Source organism: Bombus fervidus, chromosome 12 (assembly GCF_041682495.2).
Source record: "Bombus fervidus isolate BK054 chromosome 12, iyBomFerv1, whole genome shotgun sequence".
NCBI lineage: Eukaryota > Metazoa > Arthropoda > Insecta > Hymenoptera > Apidae > Bombus > Bombus fervidus.
The window spans coordinates 9,473,207-9,497,924 of record NC_091528.1 but is presented as its reverse complement, the minus strand read 5'-3'; the positions used below and the strand labels follow the sequence as shown (position 1 = coordinate 9,497,924).

The 24,718-nt window shown below is 29.4% G+C and overlaps 3 protein-coding genes and 1 long non-coding RNA gene across 6 annotated transcripts; 3 read left to right on the top strand and 1 right to left on the bottom strand.

The window, feature by feature from the left end:
• Positions 1-1,128: 1,128 nt before the first annotated feature.
• On the top strand, positions 1,129-2,625 carry LOC139993286 (uncharacterized). Its single transcript, XR_011801347.1, has 4 exons — positions 1,129-1,192; positions 1,270-1,368; positions 1,459-1,896; positions 2,317-2,625. It is a non-coding gene; the product is annotated as an uncharacterized lncRNA (long non-coding RNA).
• LOC139993285 (uncharacterized) lies at positions 1,290-4,555 on the bottom strand. 2 transcript variants are annotated; one of them, XM_072014868.1, is made up of 5 exons: positions 4,380-4,555; positions 4,061-4,177; positions 3,890-3,982; positions 3,644-3,750; positions 1,290-1,398 (listed from the first exon to the last, which is right to left on the bottom strand). In XM_072014868.1, the coding sequence occupies exons 1-4, from the start codon at positions 4,393-4,395 to the stop codon at positions 3,659-3,661; spliced, it is 318 nt and encodes a 105-aa protein (XP_071870969.1). In that variant the 5' UTR covers positions 4,396-4,555; the 3' UTR covers positions 1,290-1,398; positions 3,644-3,658. The 2 variants fall into 2 exon arrangements, with proteins under 2 accessions (XP_071870969.1, XP_071870968.1); XM_072014867.1 differs by lacking the exon at positions 1,290-1,398 and having other exon boundaries at positions 3,535-3,750.
• Positions 4,556-5,128: 573 nt separating this feature from the next.
• Positions 5,129-7,165, top strand: Wdr79 (Telomerase Cajal body protein 1 homolog). Its single transcript, XM_072014863.1, has 5 exons — positions 5,129-5,290; positions 5,403-6,091; positions 6,168-6,400; positions 6,496-6,729; positions 6,806-7,165. Exons 1-5 carry the CDS (start codon positions 5,240-5,242, stop codon positions 7,021-7,023), a joined length of 1,425 nt encoding a protein of 474 aa, XP_071870964.1. The 5' UTR covers positions 5,129-5,239; the 3' UTR covers positions 7,024-7,165.
• A 677-nt stretch (positions 7,166-7,842) lies between these two features.
• LOC139993275 (uncharacterized) lies at positions 7,843-21,117 on the top strand. Of its 2 annotated transcripts, none has more exons than XM_072014845.1 (16): positions 7,843-8,285; positions 8,370-8,669; positions 8,881-9,084; positions 9,203-9,497; positions 9,560-9,906; positions 9,985-10,579; positions 10,665-10,867; positions 10,968-11,111; positions 11,202-11,367; positions 11,447-11,654; positions 11,742-11,965; positions 12,094-12,381; positions 12,592-15,210; positions 15,448-17,006; positions 17,090-17,387; positions 17,492-21,117. In XM_072014845.1, the coding sequence occupies exons 2-16, from the start codon at positions 8,572-8,574 to the stop codon at positions 18,206-18,208; spliced, it is 7,965 nt and encodes a 2,654-aa protein (XP_071870946.1). In that variant the 5' UTR covers positions 7,843-8,285; positions 8,370-8,571; the 3' UTR covers positions 18,209-21,117. The 2 variants fall into 2 exon arrangements, with proteins under 2 accessions (XP_071870946.1, XP_071870945.1); XM_072014844.1 differs by having other exon boundaries at positions 12,094-12,492.
• Positions 21,118-24,718: the final 3,601 nt, after the last annotated feature.

The window sequence follows — 24,718 nt, the reverse complement described above, 5'->3', positions numbered from 1 at the left end:
AGTTAATTCCTTCATACAATAGAAAGATACGAAGTATCTAGACAGACTAATATCTTTCAAAACATACTGTACGTTTCGCTCTACCACATTAGTTTATGTAATTAAATAAATTGTAACTGTATCAAATTGAATAAGTCTGTATGAAAGTATATTAATTTAAAGCATATTATCATATCCCAGTACTGTTACGAATAAATTATCTTTTATTAACGCTGAATAAGTATATAATAAAATCTTGCCTGTTTAATATACCCATTTCTATAAACTGTTTATGTATTTTGATATGAATAAACAATGCGTGATGTCAGAAGCGTGATGTAGCAAACTGACATTTTAATAATAACGTGTACGAATTATGAATGTGATTAGCACAGTATTTAATAATTTTGAAATCTGCAGGAAAGTACAAATGTTCAAAGTATATGAAATATTCTAATAATATTAAAAATATTAAAAAAATACATTTTTTTCAACCAGATAGCTACATTTATAAACAATTTATCGACCGAAATGATTGAAACTTTGAAACGAAAATTTCCATGTAAAATTCTATGTTATAGAGCAACCTTTCTTTGTCCAAAACCTTGCGCCAATGACTACCGTGACAAAATTCGGTGGAACGAATTTTTCTCAAAGCTTCAAACTTTCCATCAACAGGCACTGCACTAAACCATGATGTAGCCAACTTTCCAGAAGCAAAGTTGGGAGTTTTTCTTCGCACTGAAGTCCGATATATCTCAAAATTTATTATGAGGGAAATTTGGAAGTTTTGATCGGCCAAGGCTGCTGTAACGTTCCATGTGTCATGAATTTTCGAGGATAGGATAGTTGAAACTTTCCGTGAATGGACCAGTTCGATGAATTGAAACGGCGTGTAGCGCTAGCTATACATAAGTACACGCGTATATATTCTCCACCCACGCTTTATGCGCGGGCGTCGCGACGAAGGCGTCGTAGCAGTTTCGCTCTTGTGATGACCTTGGAAGCACCCACGCGCCAAAAGAGACCACCACGCGGGGGTGGTTCGTTCATCGACGTTCCAGCTACTCTTCTCGATTTTCCTCCCCATTCTCTCTCTCTCTCTCTCTCTATGTACTTACGTATTTCCTATACGCAATATAGAATGCGCGTGCGCCATTCTAGCGCGTAAACGGAATTCACCTTCATGTTAAAATTCACGGTTCCCATTTACGTAAGTAGCTTATTATGTCCTCTCTTATTGGTGAATTCGTTCGTTCGCCAGTTTAATTTGACGATAACGCTTTCCAGTGTCACAGTATATATTGCCAACGTTTGACGTATCATGATAGAAGAAATGAAAATTAGTTACGTCTGTGACGCCTCTGTCTCATGTAAAGGAACTGCTTGGTACTTCGTGCAAAGGAATTATTTCCTTACCTATAAAATAAAGGAATTGCATTTTAGATTGTTGCAAAATTAGAATTTTTTTACTTATAGGTAAATAGTTATAGCATGTAAAATGTAGAAATATTTATTTGTATATACGCTGCTGTATAAGTTATTTAAAAGATGAGGGGTATATGTGCGAATCGTCCCTTATACAGGAATCAATTTTGTCAGAAACCGATAATTCTGCTTGAAAAATATACGTTATAACGGTAAAATTTAAAAATTATCGCTGCCTATACACGATACAATTATACATCTAGTTTTTATATAATTTATATATATTAACTATACAGTTAAAATGTTTTTTTCTGGTCAATTTAAAGTAAAATTGCTACGCTACCACGAAAGCTGTTTTAGAAAGTACGAAATGCACATCGTTATGGTGAAACGCAGTTTGGGAACTGTTCCTTCTGACCTGCTAAATCGCCGGTTATCTACTGTCAACTAAACAATACGTACAAACAGGGTACAGTAAATGGCAATTCGGTAAGTGCCAGGGGCAGGTATAAAGAATGTTTGCCAAACAATGCCGAACTCATCTGTTGAGAATCTTTCCAATTAGTTCTGGCAACCTTCTAGAAGAAATTTTTTCAATTGTCGTCCAAAAATAGATATTGTCCCTTTTTTTTTTTTTTTTAAGAATTAAACGTTGAGTTACAAATTGGAAAATTTCGAATCACAGCTTATTTCAATTTTATGTGAAACTTTCTGCTGAAACATTGAGAGCCTTTTTGTTTCACGAAATAAGAAACAAAGTGGAGTAAGTAATTTTTAAATGAAAATAAAATTATTTTTCTATATTCCTATATCTTCATGGTTCTTAACGTGTAAGCTAAGAAGAATGCCATTGTACACAAAGTATTTACCGAGTATTGCGAGTACATTCCATTTAAAAAACTTTTTCAGAATTTCTACGAAAACACTTACCGAGCGCTAGCTACGGACTATTGTATCTTTTACTATGCATTTATGACATGAGGCACAAACCGTAGGACAAAGGTCGAAGGCTTTGAAAATTTTTACTTTTGTGGAAGTGCATAAGAAGGCACAGGATTGCGGTTTTCGTTAAACTTCGGGAGAAAGATTTCATTATTATAAAGAATTTAAAAATGTTGCACTTCTAACAGTTGTAACATAGAATATATCAAGTCATACATTATAAACAACATTTATATTAAATATATAACTATACATATATATTGAATTTCAGTTAGAAATAAGGATTTGAAGTAAAGTTAAATTAAGAAGTAAAATTATTTCTATTTAATAAATTATATACTTTCCTTACTAGGTAATATTTTTGCTTGTTAATGTTATATTAGAAGAGTAAGATATATATTTATAACAATAAAAATTAGAATAAATGGAACAAATATTTTCGGAGACTTGTCTTTGTGATTTAGCAAACAATTTTTGCTCAAATATAGCCTACATTTAAATTAACGGTACAAGTCAATTTAATCTACTTATCAATTCAACAATAATACAATGAAGTTGTTAAAATTTATGACTCACAGAGTGAAATTTTGACCACTTCGACACATCTGTTACAACCCTGGAAACCTCTGTTCAACAGTATTACCCTAATCCCTTTCTATAATTATACCTGTTCGGACTGTAAAAGAAATTTTCGCCGAGGACACAAAAGATTATAGTATGCACGGGTCTATTCTTTAGGATTTCTTTAAATACACTAAATCGTAGTCGTTGGATTCTGAAGGTCTAAACTTCATTATTTTGGCAGCGCAGTAAATTACTGTTACACGCAGTAAATCACGACTACGTTAACTTTATTTTCTTATATTTATTAAAAATTTTGAAACGTTCATCAAAAAATTTAAAACCAAAATAAAAAAGATACTCCTTAAAAAATGCTCCTAATAATGTAATAATAATAAAAATATCTTGTACAATAAAACTGACTAAAAAATTTGTAATAAACTTTTCTGAACATCACGCGAATTGAAAAATGTTATAGTTTAAAATAAAACAATATTATATATATATATGCAATGCATATTTCATATCTGGAAAAATTACAAATTAATCAGTTTTTATCCTTCATACATTTTGTGATTGGTACTATAATGTTTTAAAAAAAAATAGGAAATATTCAGAGTTAATAATGAGTAGTGTGTTCAGGTGTTTGAACATATATATATATATATACATCTAGTTTTCATAAAATAGATATAAATAAAATTTAAAATTTTGTTTAAATTAATAACTTAACTTTTTAATTTAACATTTATAATGGCGTCGCAGGTGTTACGGTTATAAATGGCTTCAGTTTTCTTTTTCTTTTATTTACTAGTGACGCTCGCCGCTTTATATTTGATTCTAAAAAAGATTAAATGTTAATATACATATAATAGATTATTATTAGCTTTTATACTAAGAAATAACTTTAGCATTAAGAAATTGCTCTTTCGTATTTATTTTGTTATATTTAAAATTCAAATACTGTAAGACTACTTACTAATTGTAGAATACGTGTATAATTGCTTTAAATCGGCAACTGGTCTTATGGGTTTCGTATCAATTTTAGGTGATATTTCCAGCGTTTCTTCCTCTATAAAGTAGAAAATAGTTATAATTACACTCTATATAGATATGATATTAGAAGAATAAATATAGCAATAATACTAACCTTGTAAATTTACGTTCGGTAACGATATACTCCGCTTTGTTCTAAATTTTTTTATTGGACTATGCTCTTCTTGAAATTCAATTGCATCATAGTACTCTGTACTAGAGTTTGATTCACCTAAGTAAGGTAAAAGAAAGCTTTTCTTATTAAAAAGTACTTCATTAATTTTCAATTTTAAAACTGAAATTAAGTTGTATGTTTGCTATATATAATTATATCAAATAATATTTATACTGTATAACATTTTGTTTAGAAGTAATGCGTTTAAAGTAATTTTTGTGAACTCATTTTACTTCTATTAAAAAATTTTACTACTTACGATCCCAACTTTCCATCGTTCCAACTTTTCTTTATGATTACTGGCTACTTACTAAGAGATGGAATGTGAATCCTATACTATTTTGGGACAAAAAACGTTACATTTGATTTACATGCTGTGTTTACCAACAAACTTTAAAATACGTGTAAATTTGTAGCTAACGATACTCTTCACCAAAAAAGATTTTATTATGGCATAAAACAGGATTTGCTTAAAATTTTAATTTTTAATATATAAAAGATAATGGAAAAGATACAAGATTCTTTTTGTAGTTAATTTCCATTGAAAAAGTCATAAAATATGAAAAGAATTGTATTTCCGTTTTATCTTTCCCGCGTATCGTTACGTCACTGATAGCCACTGGTAGCACTGATGATGGAGTGAGCCCCTCATTTCCTCTCCGATATATAGTGTTTTGAAATATCACATGGCTTTCTATCGCAATTGTATCTTTAGTAATTAATACTTGATACCATGGTCATATCTTAATACCTAAAGTTTTATTCTGGTAATTTATAGAATTTACAGTTAAGTAAAAATAAAATATCCCTATGTGGCATTGTTTATTTTTTTAGTTAAATCGCTTTTCATTTCATATATGGTGCTTAATTCTAGTTTTATAAAGTGACGACAACACATGTTGATGACAACAGAACATAATATACTGAAATAATTTATTATGCCGTAACAGATATAATATATATAAAAACAATTCTTTTGATTTATGTGTTATTCTATAAATTGTAAAATATTTTTACAATTTATAAATATTTTAATGTTTAAAAATTTGAATTATATAAAATATGTACTTTTTTAAATATAATAAAGTAAAAAGGTAATGTTTTCATTCATTATTCGCAATGGAATGTTGTGAAGATACAGAAACAACTACAAAACCTGTTGTAGATATGGTAAATCTTAAAACTTAAAATTAATATTTCCTTGATGAATTTGTAAAAAATTTATAGAGTAATTATTAAATTTTTATCAATATAGTATTTTCTATTTTATTGTATATTTTAGCCAGAATCAGTGGCGATTAAAGAATCATCAATTTTCAAAGACACAAAAGTGTCACAAGATTTTCAAAAAGATGAAATTTTAAGAGGGAAAAAAGTGGAAGAAACTACAAGGAAAATACCAGTAGTAACGGAAAGGATAAGGGAAAATATTACAGGGAAAATACCAGAAGTAACAGAAAAATTAGAGGAAAATATTACAAGGAAAATACAAGAAGTAAAAAACAATGAAAGCTTGCAACTTACTAATGAAAATGAAGCTATAAAAAATATAGAAGAAACATACTCAACCAAGTGGTTTTATTACAATTGGAATAATTCTCCAAGATTATTATGTGAAGCAACTGCAGAATATCAGACAACTGAATCATATGAAAATTTTACAAAGGGTTGTCAGTGGTCTCCTGATAGAACATGTTTACTAGTACCTTCTGAAGATTTTAGGATTCGAATTTATGAACTCCCTAAGGAATTATATTCTGAAAAAATTCCTTCAAATTTATCATCCACAAAATTTTCAGCAGCTTTAACAGTAAAAGAAGGAGGACTTATATATGATGCTTGTTGGTATCCTTTTATGAATTCATGGGAACCCGCAAGTTGTTGCTTTTTAAGTACAAGTAGAGAAAGTCCTATACATTTATGGGATGCTTTTAATGGTGAATTAAGAGCAACTTATCGAGCTTATAATCAGTTAGTAATATAAATAGTTTACCAATATATTTATATTTTCATTAAGTTTTTATTAAATATTCTATTCTGTTGTTAGAGTTGATGAAGTAGAAGCTGCAATTAGTATTCAATTTATTGACTTTGCTAAAGAAGTATGGGCTGGCTTCAAAAATGCTTTAAGAGTGTTTAATGTGGAACATCCAGGTCGCCAAATAAATACCATTCAATTTAAGAGAGATTTTCCAAATGTAATAGGTCTAGTTTCCTGTATTCGAGAAAATCCAATTATGCCAGGATTAGTTGCTTTTGGTACATATTCTAAGAACATTGGTAAGTAAATGATATCGATAATATTTCATTATGAAAATATCACTAATGCTAGCTAGCAATATAATTCTGATAATTCACTTATATACTTTTGTTAGGTTTATATAAAGATGGGCCATTATGTACTTTTAAAACAAGAAGCGGAGTGACTCAAATTGAATTTAGCCCTTGTGGAACAAAATTATTTTCTGTAGTTAGGCGCAGTAATGAATTTTTATGCTGGGATTTGCGTAACCCAGGTACTGTTCTATACTCCCTTGAAGGACGCCAGTCTGATACAAATCAGAGAATTCAGTTTGACATTACGTCTAATGGAAACGAAATAGTTTCGGGTATGTTAATAAATAATTATTAAAATACGTTATATTATTGCAAAGATAATTTCTCTTATTATTTAAAATTTTTTAGGTGGTACAAATGGAGATATTAAAATTTGGAAATTACCACAAAGTTCAAATTGCGAAGATCTTAATGCATCACATAAAATAAAATTATCATGTGACTGTATAAATGGTATAAGCTTGCACAAAAGTTTACCCATTATTGCTATTAGTACAGGACAAAGATTTTGTGACAGCCCACCACAAGATAGGGACAATAGTGTACGACTATGGTTGTGTTCTTAACTTGATAGTATAGTAAACTATTGTAAAAATAGATTTTACTAATATATATAATACAATGGAAATTACTATTTTATAAGTGGAATTTTGTACAATACCTTTCATGATTTGATATATGTATAACATAGATTTTTAAATAAAATATTTATATGATTGCATTTTATTAATTAACTATACAGAACTAAGTTTATCTACGTAATTTTTAAATAAATTGAGTATTTACTTGTACCAATAAATGACATAAAAGTGAAATTTTTAATGGATATAAAATTTATAACAAAATATACTTATAAATAAAAATTATATTTTTATTTTTTAACTTTTTATAATTGAATAACTCTAATTTAAAAGTAAACTAAATAAATAAATGTTTGTAAATCAATTTCTTATTATTTTTAATAATTTCTAGAAAAAATTATGTTTGAAATATTTCAATTTATTTCCAATATTTTATTTACGAATATAAAAGTTCAAATCTAATTACTATAAATTTGGTATTTTCTTTTAATTAGTTTGATGTGTATATTTGGGAGGAAGTACAACAAAAGCTTACATGGTAAGTACATACATTGAAGTAGCATATAAAGGAAGTATAAAGCTTTTTAAAAATTATTTCAAGGAAATATAAAAGTTATAAATATAAATAACTGAATGGAACCTGCTAAAATTCATATTTAAATAAAGTCAAATAATATCTTGCCTATAAATAGAAATTGTTAATGTTTTTAAACAACATTAAACAAATATTCAATTTTATCTTTGTTCTACCTACATAGTCATGGATCTGTACATTACAATTTACAATGTACATTAGTGCGTCACAGTCGAGTGAGTCGAGTCAACTTCAGTTTTAGTTTAATATTTGAGCATCACGTGGTAGGGATACATATTTTGGCGGACAGACGATTTTTACTGATACGCATTTTTCGAATTGTATTACGCAGTTTACAAAGTGCCTCTATAATTTAGATACGTAACAAAATAAAGGATATTTTTATCTTAATAATTAACATAATTCCTTGATTAGATGTAGCGAAAATCTATTGAAAACGGTATCTGAAGTTTACGTGCACTTTGCAAACTCGCCGGGAATGTGAAACGTTAAACTGTTGTATACCCAATTGTATCTCTTTCCAAAAACAAAACTTGTTTTCGTTGGTTGCATTGTGGTTTCTTGACGCAAAGAAAAAAACCGGGGAGAGGGAAAAAAAGGTAGGAGAAAGGAAAACGTAAACAGAGAAATGAAGAAAGAGCTGAAGTAGAAGGTGTGTGGCAATATGCGCTATGTATTAATACGTACTAATACTTAATAATTGCTTACTACAACCTGTTTTCTCGGCTGTTTGTAGGAGATAGTCTTTGAAGATATCGAATGTCTATAAAAAAAGATTTCCGAAGAGAATCAGTAAACCATTTCATTTTAATTTCATGTGATATATTAGTAAGAGCGCAGATCTCATTTTAATTTTCGTGGAAAATTCTTCGTAGACACATTTTTGATGAGATGAACGAAATTCCATTGTAATTCTTTGAAAGACGAAGATTTGTAGAATGGCTTCTAACATGCAATCTTTCCTGCGAATGCTGAAAATGCTGCGGGAAAATAGCAATATCAAGGAAAAACGTGAAGCTTTAACCTATATCCGCAGGTACGAATTTCGATATTTTTATCTGTAAATTCATATATATATATATATACATTATATATATTATATATATTATATATTATATATATATTACCTTATTTTACCTATACCATACCATATTTTAATTATAATATTATTAACTTTGTTATATAAAATATATTGTATTGTAATATGTAGATTTTGTTAAACTTGCTAATAATTATGTTACTTTCAGCAACAGTAAAAAATTAGAATCTACAAAATATATTAAAGAAGAGCAATATAAGGAATTATGTAAACTGGTTATAGATGCATTTGCAAATGGAAATAATGACATACAGAATGAAGCATATGAAACATTAAATGTAGTTATTCAAGACTTCAAAGATCATACTTTAAATTTATTTGAAGCTATGTGGCAGATAAGTCCAAAAAATAGGTTTGTTTATATAAAATATTAAAATTTTAATAGTTTTTGTTATTGGTAAACTACAATTTTATTGGTTTATGTAAGCATTAATAATTTCAGTAACTTCTTTCAATCATTGCAATTTCAGATTAAAAATTCTTAAGTTATTAGAGGTAGTTGAAGACAATGCTATATCAACATTTGCTTATGACGCATATGCTGTAAACTTCTTTAATAATTGTATGTGTACAATACAAACAAATACAATGCCATGGACGGCATCAAATGCATGCGTAGATAATCTACAAGCACTGATAGATGCAGAAAGTAAGCCACTATCAGATGATGAAAGGGTAGAAGAAGAAACAATTAACTATTGTATAACTTTATTAAGAAGATTGTATAAAGTGGCTGCAACAACATCAGATATTAAAGTTCAAAGAGTATGTAAGCAATATTTGTAATATTACAAAAATATAAAAATATAAATTGAATGTCTTTACAGTTTCATGCCCTGTTAATGGATAAAGTAATATTGTTAGCTTATATGGGTCATAAACGACAAAGAGGTCCTGCTTTAAAACTTTTACAACAAGCTTTAGCTACAAATATAGTATCACATGTTCGTACTAAACTAGCACCTGCATGGACTCGTTATATAGCAACATTACAGTCTACATACTGCAAACGTATGTTACTTTTAGTATCTACATGTGAACTAGATTGGGCTACACAATGGAATGTTAGTATTCAGTTTCTTGGTGTGGACCTCCATCGTGGTGCTGGTTTAATAAATAATTTGTTAAGTGTTGAAGAAAAAGCATTTAAATCTACAGATACAATTATACGCAGGTATATATAATGTTTGCATGAAAAATTATATTTTTCAACAAAAATTAGAAATAATGATGATAATATCTTATGGTACAGGCAAGCATTTCTTTCATGGAAATTACTGGTGGACAATTTTGCTTTAGACCCACAAGAACTTGCTACTGCTAGACGAGTAAAATTGTTATGTATTCCATTGAATGCCAAAAATAGTAAAACTGAATTAATAGCATTAACAAAGCTAGAAGTTTGGTGGCATGTGATTATTAGGCTTTATAAAGACATTCATAAATTTGTTAATCCTGTACTCACACAGTTTTTAAATTTTTGTTTTGGACCTCTTGGAGATACACCATTATTATCTTCAAAGTTTGATGTGGTAGCCTCACCAGGAAAAAGATTTTTTAAAACAAAAGTTGTTGCTGTGGATGCTTTATGTCAACTTCTTGTCACAAAACAAGAAAGTTATACTGCTCCAATTTTGGAAGAAAGACTTCCGCATCCTATATCAGATACTGTCTTTCGAGAATGTTATAAAAGTATAATTCACAGTGTAGGAGAAGCTCTACTTGTACTGAGCCAACTTACAAATGCAGAAATGAAAAACAGATATCAATTTGCTAAAATACTATGGACAAGCTTAGTCAGTTATGTAAAAATTAAAATTAGATCAGAATCAAAAATTGCAGAAAAGGTTGGTTTAAATATTATTAAAGAAAAAATACATGACTGTTTTAAAATATATTTATATAAAATAATTGCTAAATGATATTTTACAGGAGATTATGTATAAAGATATGACAAGGGTTATTACAGAATTAACAAACTATGCTGGGGATAAACCAATGATTAAAGATTTGATTCTTGACACAATCTTATTTGAAATTGCTGATTTAAGTACAGATTTTGATTTCCAAGATGATACATTGTCAAAATTAGTATTCAAACTTCTACAAACTTCAATTCTAAATAAAGCTGAAAAGTGAGTATTGATACAAATATATATTAGTACTAATACTAGCGCAACATATGTTATTGTTATAAAAAGATGCACTGAAACATATTATAACTGTCTTTTTAAGGAATCATTATAAAGCATTAAAATGTCTTATTTGGCAATGTATTAAGTCTCAAAAGAAAAACGTGTATTATCTACATGCATTTAATTGTCTGAAAGAATTACATGAAAAAATATATTTACTATTAAATGCAGAAGATAAAAATGAGTAAGTTATAAGCAATTTAAAATAGTAATTAATATTAATTATAAAGTTAATTTTATCTTACCTTTTTATTATTTTTACAATATTTTCCAGATCTGTTATTCTTGAATTATGGTTTATTTTGGCACATGTATTAGGAGAATACATGAATGATATACAAGAAATTAATGAAGGAAGTACTACAGAACATAACTTTAAAACTGTTGAATCTATTGTAGCATTTCCATTTATGTATATACATTTGGGGGACCACAAACAGGTTAATTTTATTAAATAATTCATAACTTCTAAATTACTTAAATAAACTTTTATCTTAGTTTGTATGCTATTTATGGTAGGTTCAAGAAGTAGCAAAGGCTTGGAAATGTTTATATAAGTATTTCGAAATGCGAACAGATCTTATACCAACAGTAAAATCAAACGAAGTTTTGTTAAATATTGCAAGTATTATGCAACATTGTTTAACAGAAAACGGAGAATCTTCTAATCTTATTTTAAACTGTTTAGACGTTTTGCTGAATACTATCAACTATAAGCTTTTATTGGGTATGTTAATGATTTAATGGAAGTTTGGAAAGAAACAACCTTAATGAATGTATAAGATAAATATTTAATTTTCAATCTAACTTTCAGCAGATACAGAAGTTCCATCTATTATACATCTTGTCATGGATCTTGTCATGTACTTTTTGTCCCATAAAAAAACTAAAGAATGTGAACGTGCTCTTAAAGCACTGTCAGCAGTAATTATTACTATCTATGGATATAGTGCAGAAAAAGCAATATTATATTTGCTCGTTTGTAAACCTGCTATTGAACTCATGCTTCAATCTGAATTAGAAATGCTACATAAAGAGGTATACATACTTTTTAATATTCTTTTATATTTAATTGATATAATATTCATTTACTTGATGAATATTCTACAATATTTAATTGAATATATAGTAAAAATACAATTAACCTTAAAATATTTCATTTGTAGATAGCAAGTACATGGGAAAGTATAATTATAATTTTTAAAGGACTTGGTAAACTAATAAATTATAGTCTTCTTTCATCTTACAAAAAAATAATTATTAAAGCATTAAATCATTCAAATCTTGACATACAAGTTCAGGCAATGTCTCTCTTCCAATTGAAAAATGTGTTACGTGATAGTCCTAAATTAATATTGGAAGAAATTGAAAAAGAAGTAGGGAAAAATAAGATATTAAGCAAGGCTGAAATTACAAAAATGAAAAATGATCAAATTGAAAAGTCACTAAGCCAAGTAAGTACTGTTAGTGGTTTCTTGAAAGGAATTAATAGCCAAAAATTAGTTAAGGAATCAGAACCAGTCAAAAATACAGAAAAGAAAGTATCAATTGACACAGATTCACAGGTATATACATACATATATATATATATATATATAAATTTATGTAATAGTTGTAAATATGTTTCTTCTGTAATTATTATACTTTGCATTTTTCAATTACAGGATTATGTTTTCATTAAAACAGACTTAAAGTTTGATGTCAATCGCTTGACAGAACACCAGAAAGAGTCCTTGAAACGAAGAAAAGAAGATATTGCAGCATTGTATAATGATTTGTCACAATCTTCATCACAAGATACTCAAAATTTACAAGAATGGTTTGATAAAAAAAGTAAAAGTTTAGGAGAAGCAGGGAAAGATCATAACAAAAAGGATAATATTTCAATAAGAAATATGTTGGACGATGATGCAAATAAAGAAAACAAAATCGAAATGAAGGAATTAGAAGCAGTTAGTAAATCAACTGCTGAAAGTGATACAAAATCAACAGACAACGTTGAACAAAATATACCATCAGAATCCGTACAAAAAGCAAAAGATAATGCTTACAGTAATGAAAATTTGCTTATAGAAGAAGATCAAATGATAACAGTGAAAAATGCTTATGACAATGCAGATCCAAAAACTTCAGCAGATTTAGATGCTAATACACAAGAGAAATCTTTAGAAAATAAAGATGACAAAAGACTATCTCCATCTATATTAGATAGTAGTAAACGACGCAACCGTTATAATGTTACTGTAAAGCCTGCTACTCCATCAAAACTTGAAGAAATTGTTTACAATCAACCGGGACAGTCAAACATAAATAAGATTTTGCGAAGCACCTTAAAGACGAAATTAATCCAAGACAAGTCTGAAATAATTAATAAACAAGAAGCATCGGAAAATGTAGAGAATAAATTGACCAAAGAAGAAAAAAGAGGTATTAAACGAAAATCAATTTCAGATAGTGAAAGCGAAACAACTAATGCGCGTCAACGAAGGAAAGTTCTTTTAACGGAGACAGCTAGTGATAGCGATAGGTGTAAATCTGTAGAAAATGATAATGCAGTAATGAGCGCAATAGCAATTGATGAAGCGAATTTAAGCCAACGTACTAGGAATGAAATATCTCGTTTACGTATAAATATGGTATTTGACAGTCCCTTATCACGTAGTCGGCGATCCAAGTGTTGTGATGATAAAAAGCAGCCAGAAGAAAACAAAGGTGCTAATATTGCAAAGAGAGAAGCGAAACATAGAGGCAGATCTAGGAAATCAGATAAAATTGAAGTTAAAAAAGGTGAAGATACAAGAAAGATCTTACAAAATAAAAAGAGTGGATTGGAAGAACAAAGAAAAATGGAAGAAAATACAAAAGAAGAAACTGCAGAGACAGAAGTTAATTCAAAAAGTATACCAAATAATAAGTGCGATTTACTTAATCCCGAAAGAGTTATTGAAATTAATGATACTGTTCAAAATATTAAATTTACTGAAGGTAGAAGTCACACTCAAAATGATATGGAAGATGTAATAGAAGATTCACAAGCATTATCTAAATCAGATAAAAGTAAATTATCAAAAATAAGAATTGAACTTAACAAAATTGAAGATACAAAAACTATTTTACAGAATAAAAAGAATTTATTAGAAGGAGAAAAAGAAGTAGGGGAAAAGAAACAAGAAGAAAACGTACAGACAGAAATTACTTCAGAAAGTATATCAGATGATAAATGTGATTTACTTTATACAAAAAAATCTACTGAAAATAATGTTGAAGTAGTTAATAATAATAAATCATATAACAAAACACAAATTTTAAATCAAGATCTTAAGTCTATAGAAGGAAAAAATCAAACTCAAGATGATGCAGAAGATATAGTAGAAAGTTCCCAAGAAACATCAGAATTATTAAAAAAATGTACTGAAAAACAATGTTTTATTAAAATTAATAAAATGGACGATATTTCTCCTTTGTTGAAATGCTGTGATGCTACAGCTGAGGATGAGGAAGTAGCTAAAATTGTTTCAAATGATTGTGATAACGACAATATCGAAGTTCCTAAAGATAATGTTAAGGAATTTGAAGAAACCAATGAAATCAGTATCAGTGAACCAAAGATTTCAACTCCTATTATTGAAAATAATTTATGTGATAATGAAAAGGATAGTGTATCTGAAGTGCAAAAAGTAAATGATAGTAAATCCTTGCTTGAGTTATCATCGCCTAAAAGTAATATCAAACGCCAGACAAAATTAAAAACCTACTCAGCACAAGGACGTGCAGCTCATATGTTAGGGTTAGTAACAAAACAAGCAAGAATGGAAGCTGAAGACTATGTAATTAATTTAGATGAAGAATATACAGTTAAAAGAGTAAAATCCAAAGATACGGACAATGATATGTTGCTTGGAAAAAAAGAACAAGCAACTATGTTGAAAGACGTTGATAAAATAACAGCAACATGTAGCAGCAGGCAAGAGAAAATTTTTAATAATATGAGATCAACAGATTATTGTTCTTCTCCCCCAATAAAATTATTTTCTAATTTGAAAAATGATGGAGAAAAAGTTTTCACAAAAGCTGACAAATCAGTAGATTGCATATCTGCACAAACTGATGCTCAAACTGATAAAATAGGTGAAGAAACCATGCTTCAAGCAGATGAATTGCCAATTCTAGAATGGTCAAGTGCAAATCCACCTTCATTGACTGCATCTCCAAGTGCAAGTATATTGAAACGTCAACGTCAATATATTCCAGAACCTGATCCTGAATCTGTAACTCCTAGTAAGGTAATCTTTTTCAAATGTATAACAACAGGCTATTTGATAAAATATAAAAATATGATTTTATTTATAATTTTATTTATAATTTATATATTTTTTTATATATATTTATATATTTTTTATATATATTTTAATTTATATATTGATACGTAAAATAATGTTTCTAAATATGTAAATATCTTTTAACGTAATTTTAAAATCCATTAAGACATGTTGATTGTGATATATTATATTTTATTATAGCGAAAAAGAGTAAGCTTTGCGGATCCTCCAGTTTCAAAGGAAATGGGATATGAAACATCTACTGACTCAATCTATAAAGCTATTAAATTTACTTCACGTGGACTAGTACGTAAGGATTCGCCATCAAGGTTAAAACAAATTAAGCAAAAATTGGTATCAACAGACTCAGATAAGTTGGAAAAAGATGAAGAAACTGATGTGACAAATGCGTCCGAAGTTGACATACAATGTGAAAGAGAAAACGAATTATTAACAAAAATAGCTGAAGAATTAGAATATTCAGAGAATGTTACTATAGATACTGATGTGCAAATGTGTAATTCTGTAGAAGATGAGTCAACAAATGCGGTTCCAATGCCAAATAATATTAAAATTAATAATTTAAATGTTGAACCTGAAATTACCCATGATTCAACGTTTTCCAAACATGTAGAACCATCATTTACAAGCAAAATAGATCAAAGTAAAAAAGATGAAATTTTGGAAGTATCAAAAGATTGTAATGTTAGTTTAGAAAGTAATGAATTTGATCATTCAATGACACAGGAAGACATATTTACCGGAATAGATACTAAACATAATGATTTTGCTGAAGAAAGGACTTCTGATGTTGATACAAGTGCTATACAAAATACATCTATTATGAATAATTCATTAGATCTGCTGAAATTCAATGTTCAGGACAATTCTATAATAAAACATTCATCAGAAAAACATGCGAATTCTGAATATTTGGATGATACAATAGATGCAGCAAACCTTACTGTATTGAATTCTTCAGCAAACTCAGACGAAATTTTCTGCGGAAAATTAATAAGGACTAGTACACAAGCAAATGAGAATACACAAGAAAATATGCAAGAACAAGATACTCTACCCGTTACAGATTCAGTTTTTGGAAGCTTACCTTTAAGTCAAGACAGCCAGAATACAAGCGAATTTAATGTAGAAACTCCACATCCAGAATTATTAGATTCTATTCAACCTATATATCCCACATTAATACTGTGTAAAGAACCTATAACATCTATCATTGATCATCTGACTAATCCTCTTTGGGTGCAACATTTATTTACATATTTTAAACATAGAAATGTTCAAACTGTTGGGGATCTCGCGCAATTATCTGAACGTGAAATAAACAGAATTCCAGTAAAGAGTAATTCAAAAGTTGAATTTGTAAAAAATGTTTTAAAATGCTTTGAGAAAAAAAATGCTGAAAAAGTATCAAATAACAACGAAGTATCATGTTCTGTAAATATTAATGTACCTGCATCTACACGGAAAGTAACGACCGAAGATCAAGCAATAAAAAGCAACACTGATGAAATAAATAATGAATTAATAACTCATATACCATTAAGCCAGTCAAGCTCTAAGACAGTTTTTAACAATGTTATAATCGATAAGAATGCACGTAAGATGTTTAAGGAAACAACAGAATCAGCTTCAAATGAATTGTCAAATATGCTTACAGTTGATGCTTCTAAAGCTAATTCTCAAGCAATGTATGAAGTTGCACAAACGACAAGATCAGAATCATCAAATGTGACAACTACGTATGTTAATAATAGTATTAAATTATGTATTTATTCTTTTTTCCTTTATGATGAATGTATAACAAAATTCTGTTTTTATTTAGACAAATTACGAATACGCCAGCATCATCTAAGGTTACCATTTCTACATCAGAAAGTGGTACTGAAAATTCTAGCTCTTGCGCTGGAAATGCAGTGACAACAACACAAGCAACAAAAACTGTTGGAACCTGTACTAGTATTGACTCTATTTATCTATCCAAAGCAGGAGCGAATAAAGCGACAAAATCGGTTGCAGCACAAATGGCTTTGGAAGACCTTCTGGATGAGATAGACGTTAACTTAGTGCTAGAGAGTGCAGTAAGGAGATGCACTCCAGAAAAACTTCTTCTACAATATAAAGTAAATATTTTGTTTGTATTTCTATATGGCGTTTCATCACAGCTCTAATATTAATTAAAAATTAAAAGATATTTAGCTGAAAGTACAATTATTTGTTTTTGCAGAACAAAATGAGACACGTATCACAAGTAGAACTGGAAAGTGAAACCATCAGAATGCTTGGCAGTGAAAATAGAAAAAATTCTAATGAAGTAATATTGAAGATGGCATGCCGTGCTTGTGGAGTGAATAAAGTTTTGCTTCGGCTTCCTGATATTTTCAGTGCTGACAAACAATTTTTTGCAAAAGTATTGAATACATATAGTAAAAAGATAAATACCAGTGATTGTTTGGATATTCTCGATTTTAACGAAGTTAAGAATGCTGTTTATGAAAAATGTATATCTTCAGAACTTGCTGAAATGTTGTCCAAAAAATTGAAAGAAGAAGAACAACAGGGGATAAGGAAGCCTATGACAGAATTATCTAGTTTGAACGCTATGTTAAAAAGAATGCCAATGGACGTAATCATTAGCCATACAGTCGCAAATGATGAATTAATACCACCGCGTGTCGTTTTAGATATAGCATTGCAAAATAATAGTCCAACTGACATACTGCAAGCTTTAGAATCTCAATCTTCTCCTGTTATGGAGAATATCGTCAATAAACTTTGGTCTTCCCAGTTTGCAGTCGAATGTATCGAACAATTCTGTGAATCGAAAGAGGATTTATTAAAGATTTTTGAAGCAGTCAATTCGAAGTTCAGTCGGGAAGATCTTCTCCAAGCATTCTATGAATCTATGAAGGCTAAACTAATGGTAAAACAAGAGAACGACTAAAACAAGTGTTTTTATTTACTGATCGATTCACGATCTTTGTGTATGATATTTATTATTAATATTATTTGTAATCATTCTCGATGATATGATCCTTGACAACACTGACATGTATTATAGTATCGTTTTCTTCGCAAATTAAATTTTACGGAGGAATCTGTCGATAGTATTATGTTATGGCATGACATATATTAACAGCTTTGTACTAAGTATAGAAGGTATTTATTAAGAGAACAATTGTCTCAATGATTTAATATTTAAAAATTCTGGTTGTAATTATATTGAATACCATCAGTATCTGACTTAACTAAATATGCTTATTATATTTGTTATGTTCTCATGTATTGTTCATTATGTAAAAAAAATAACATTTTTCATTACTTAATTTTCGATTACTTTCACATTTATTTCGTCTATTTCGTAAAATCAATAATGTAATATGCAATAGCTCCAATCATAATTGGATGTATTATTTTTATCGATAATTTGTAATTCCAATTTTGAGAATGAAAAAGTAGTTACTTTGTATTATGGCTAGATCACTCATACAGAGAAGTACTTGAGACGTGATTATAAACTGAACCTTTTTGTAAATGTTATGTCATATAAAAGAAAAATACCCTCTGAGCAAGTAAGGATATTGGATAAGACTTAATGCAATAAAATACTGACTGACAGATTAATAGAATATGTTTCACTTCAAATGATGATCGTGCCACTACTTTGATTTTGGTGCGTTTAAAGAAAAGTATTCTATTTCAGTTAAAGTTAGAACTGAAAATTAAACTTATATAAATCTACTATACAAGCTACGCATACAACGTCTATTAATTTTAAAGTATACAATATTGTAAATATTACGGATGTAGATTAACTGTAATAGTAATTGTTGAAAAAATATCAATATAATCAGTTTGCTATATATTGGTTACTATGTTGTTAATCTGTTTAGAAGTCAAGGATCAAATATGAATATTTAACACTTAGTTTTTACTAAATTGAGATAGAAATTTCAAGTCTTAGTTTTCACAAGATTCCTTGTCTTAATTTAGGAAGAAAGGAAGAAAAAGTTTGGAACAAAGTTAGAAAAAAGCTTTTGTTTCAATGTAAAAATTGTGTTCGAACTTTAAAGTATTTTGCACAGACTGGTACTTCAGAGATTATACATTTAAGTACTCCTTTTTGCGTATAAAGATCTATTTTGTAGGTAGTTTTTTGCGAGTGTTTGCATTGAAAATGGAGGAGAAAGAAAGGATAAAAGCATAAAACAATGCATGTATATTTTTAAACGTGAATTGACCAAAAGACAGATTCAGATAAGTTCATATTTTTTATTGAAAGCTTGTTCATAATTAACAGTAACCTGAGAAGTTAAATTGCTGATATTAAAAATATCTTATATCAATAGATATCATGAAATCTCTCATTATTATTAATCGTATCTCCACTGATTGTAATAAAAGCCAGCTATTTTTATCAAATGCTTTATTATTCTTTAGGATGTATATGAATATGTATAACATCTCAACATTACATGATCTGTGAATAAGAAAGTTGTTATTATTTGACTGTTACCATTCTTATGTTATTGTCAATTGCCAGTTATTTCCTCTCGTACAAATAAGTAAATTTATTCGTTAAAATCTTTCTTGTTATGAGATTCATTTGCAATGGATATTGAGCGAGTACTAACAATTGATTTGATTTGACATTTTCATGTTGAGATGTTACATAGTTTAGAAGTAACTTTGTACATACGAGATAGGTACCTTGACACACAAGATGCACTTGTATCCGTCATATCGCTATAATAATGATAAAAAAAAGTATACATATAGTAAAAAATATAAAAAAAAAAGAACGTTAAATATACAATAATGGATGGTTATGAACATTTACTACAGATTATAAGGAATGATAAGCTTTAAAATATGAGAAGTAAGCATTTCTACAACATTCTTTAGATATAATAACGACATATTTATTATATCGTTATAAGAACATGCTAATATCGATGTGAGATGTACGAGTGCCTCGAACAAGCAGATAATTATATATTTTCAAAGTTTGACGTTTTGCAAACGTTTAGGTCTTACTTTACGAAGAACGAGATCTAACAGCAACAATAATAATTTTTTCATTAGTGAAAATCTATAGTTAGGGATAAATTGATATGTGTTCATGATTAATAATTTTCTCCGTATGTCTCACAAGTTAGTGTTTTAAGTAAAATATGTTAAAAAAGACAGCCTGCTCCTTTCTGCGTTATAGTTTGGTATGATTTGTCAGCACGAAGGAAAACAAAATTTCTTCATTTTTTTATTAATTAGAACTTATGTTTCAGAATTTAATTTTCGGAAACTTATTTTTCTAATGAACGTTCTAGCCACTAATTTTTAAAATTAAGATTCTAAAAGAGAAAGAAGATCGAAGAAAAAGGAGGGAAGAGAGATTAATCGCACCAATTTTTTCTTTTTTAAGATTAATAAGCACAAAAGCAATTTTGTTGCACGTATCTTTCCAAAGAAGTCTAGTTTATGTAGTAATTTGTGGCTTTTAAATCCTCGAGATTTGTTAATTGGAGAAACTCGTATGTGATAAAAGTAGCTATTTATTTATTCCTGTGAATATGAAATCTAAATTATTGGCAAATATTGTACTTCTCTTTATCTAATCTGATCGAAAGGAGCTACTATATACTTCTGCTAATGCATTAACCATATACATATGTGTAAACTATTTCAGTTACAGTTTAAACGATATATACATAGGTTTTCTTGGGTCTTAAACAATATGATACACGTAACAATGATAAATTGTATAATAGATTATACACGTATTCATGTGTGACCTGTAATGATAAATCAATATTTTATACAAATTGATAAGACACAATAAATGAATTTTATAGTCGTCTTGTGTGTATTTTATCTGAAAACTTGCTTCGCAAGATTTGCAGACATTTCGCGAGTGATTTTGATTTTCTCCGTTTCTATTTTTAAAAGCAAATTCGTGCTCGTTTTCGAAAAAAAAAAAAACTACTATTATTACATCGTTCATTCATAAAGATTACAGCGATAATTTTATCAAAATTCAATTTGTATTCATATTTTATACCTGTAAATTATCTGATTCGAAATTTTTTAATTTAAATTAATCTTAAACAGCGACAGAATTCTCCTTCGAAAAAATGTAGGTTTACTAGCGTCTTTACTTTTTATCTCGTCTTAAAAGGTCAATTTAGAAACGGGAAAATAATTTTTTTCCCTATTAATATCTATCATTTATAACAGCGAGTATCTATTTTTAGCTACGGTGCTCCATAAATACGTTTTCGTGTAAAGCCGTAATCGCGTACGCGTCTTATTTGAGACATTATCCACGCTTATTGGATCGAAATCAGAGAGATACGCGTTCAATTATATTTGAAATTGTATATTCCCAAAGAAACTTGTATCAAAATACGATGCCCGCTCTTCGACGTCAGGGGATGCTCGCCATATTCTGCTTCTTATAGCACGTGTAATCGATACACGAAATCCAAAGAGTTATGTATTTATTATTCACATTCTATTTTTCGTCTAACAAACGTAGAGAAAAAATGCTATACGTATGATGCACGTGTTATAAAATAAGTGATCGAATTAAATCGTACGTGTATTTGTAGGAAATTCAAAGGTGCAGAAGTGTATAAAATATCCAAAGTAAAATTCTCGTTATAATATTTATCATACGAGGCAAAACTCTATTTAGATTTCATTTTTCAGAAGGATATAAATTAAAATGTAAAAAAAAGCATATACGGACATCTTCCTTTTTTCAGGAATGACCGAAAAGAAAGGCTGCTAATTATGAAATTTATATTGTTATCTATATTAGCAAAATTATTAAAATGTTCTTTAAGATCAAACAGAAACGTCCTTTCCCATTTATTTCAAAGTACTATAATAATCTTTATTATGAATAGAAGTTTCGAAGCTATTAACTGACTTACTTTTAATAAAGAAACATAATGAAACTTATGAAACTAATTATCTTTATATTTATGGAGGGAGTATAAGTTTCAGAAATATCTATCCCGAAAAAGCGAAGGGCCTGATAAATCTAAATTAAAATATTTACATTTTTGTTTGTTTCGTCCAACACCTGTTTGCAACGCCAAATATTTTGTCAGAACATTTCTGTTGCAGTATCAAACATTATAAATTTAACGATATTTCATAAACTCAATTTTCAATATTGAACGATAAATTATCACGATAAATACCACGAAAATGTCGATATTTTGTAATATCCTATGTTGTATTTGTATCAAGCTGTGATCTTTATTATTAAATCATGACTTGGCCAATCGGCTATTAAACGATTAAGGAAAGCGACAAGTAGTTTAATTACTTGGCTTATAATGACTGTACTCGGAAAAAAGAGTAACGTCACGTTACTGGGAAATGCTTGAGAATTTGTAAAACGAAGAAGCTCGTTTTATAAAAATGTTAATGCGTCTGGCAATCGAATATCGTCAAACAATATCGTTAAAATTATCGTTGAATAAAGAGAAAGAGAAAGAATCGAAGGAAAGTGTAATGTTATATAAAGAGAGAATGGAAAGTATCGTTTTTTGATAGACTGATTTAAGGCTTAAGGAGAGAAAAGGTATTTTCCACTGTTTTTAAAACAATATGACACTATATCCGGGCACTGCATCGATCCATACAGTTTTACACAGGTCAACATCGGCGTAGCGCGATTTTTTCTTTTTGCAATCGCTCATTTTTTTTTGGTAACACTTTTTTTTTTTTTTGTCCACATTCTGTGACTTTTCAACGCCTAACGTATTTCCATTCTATCGTTTCTTTCGTATTTATGCAGCGTGATGTCTTCGTTTCAACGGGGGATTTATAAAATTCTTTAAATTACACGAAATAAAGAGAATGATCAATTTAAAAAGTGAAAAAATAGGTACGATTTATACAGGCCGGTTTAAGGAAGGATATACTGTGACTGTATAAACTGCTACATGCTTTTAGATCAGAGTTTGAGAGGGATATTGCATAAAATTCGTTCGTTTTCAAGTTACTTCTTTGTTTATTATTTTACCAAGAGAATGTTCAGTTCGTACTCTTCTCCATTAATAGTCATTAAACAACTTGATGTTCATTTGTTTATTCGGTATTAATTTTGGCGAATTCTATATTTATTCGGATATGAAACATAATTAAATAAAATAGTAATCTTCGATAATTACTCCAAATTTTACATTATTACAATTATCCCGTTACGTCAGATCTAGTACGTGTTTGATAAATGCGACTGAGTATCGCCATATGATATTAAACTAAATTTCACGTATGTTATATCGCAATAGGATTTAAATTTGACACGGTGTTTAATAGCTGAATTAAACGGTGCATTATAATTAATGGTTGATTATACGCTTTGTATAGAATTCTTTGGGTGTATTTTATTAAAAATTTCATTTCATCGTAGTTTGACTTTTTCAATGTTTCAAAAATTGAACATGAACTTTGTAATAAAAGGTAAAAATAAGAATACTTTAAAACAGTATTTTTTAAATGGAAATTATCATCTGCATTTTCACGTCCTTTACGCGTTTCCGCACAGATAGCTGCGTCGAAATTTCGGAACACGAAGGTAAAAACGGACCAAAAATTTTCCATTAAAGATTACGTTTTCATGCCTGTTAATTATACAATCATTTCAGCGCGATTCCCTTCCCTTTACCATCTATTCCCCTTTTCCCTTAAAGGAACAGCAGAAGCTAATTTCAGACAGTTTCAAACCCCAAGCGAACTCGAAAATAAAACCGCGAAAAGTTACCGACAGCTTTCGCATTTCCCCTCGGAACAACCTCGGTATACCTATCCTGCACAGTTCCTCAAATAAAGTCACAGAAGGTCTTTGTCCTCGATTCAATTATCAAGTGTCGCCGACAATGCGACTCGCTACAATGTGTCCGCTTCTTCGACGAGGGAATCAATGAGCTATTCATCGGCGGATAAAAAAAAACACGCGAAATAAAAATAAACAGGACTAAAAATAAAAAGAAAGGCGAAAGAGGAGTGAAAAGTGCCAATAAAGTTTCCGCAGGAAGTTTTTCCTCGTTTGAGCAACCGAGTCATCGCGTTTTCCCGTCGACACGCAATAATCCACGGGCATATTAACCGAGTCGTAGTTAAAAAATCACGTCGTATCTCTTTCTTTTTTCTTCATCTCGATTTAGCTCCCCCTCTCTCTAGTCTCCCCTCTCTCTCTCTCTCTCTCTTTTTCTCTATTCGTTCTTCCTTTTTAAAGTGGTCCATCGGAGGAGGACGAGGTGTACACGGTGCAGGAGATCCACGCATATTGCGTGATCCACCAACAGAAATTCTCAGCGATGGTGTGTGTACAGCGTGTACCATCCGGTGTAGGTGTGCTCTATGGGGGATGGAACGCCTGCGCGGGGTGAAATGTACCCTATATAAGGAAGCGGCCGCGTACATAGCCGGTATTCAG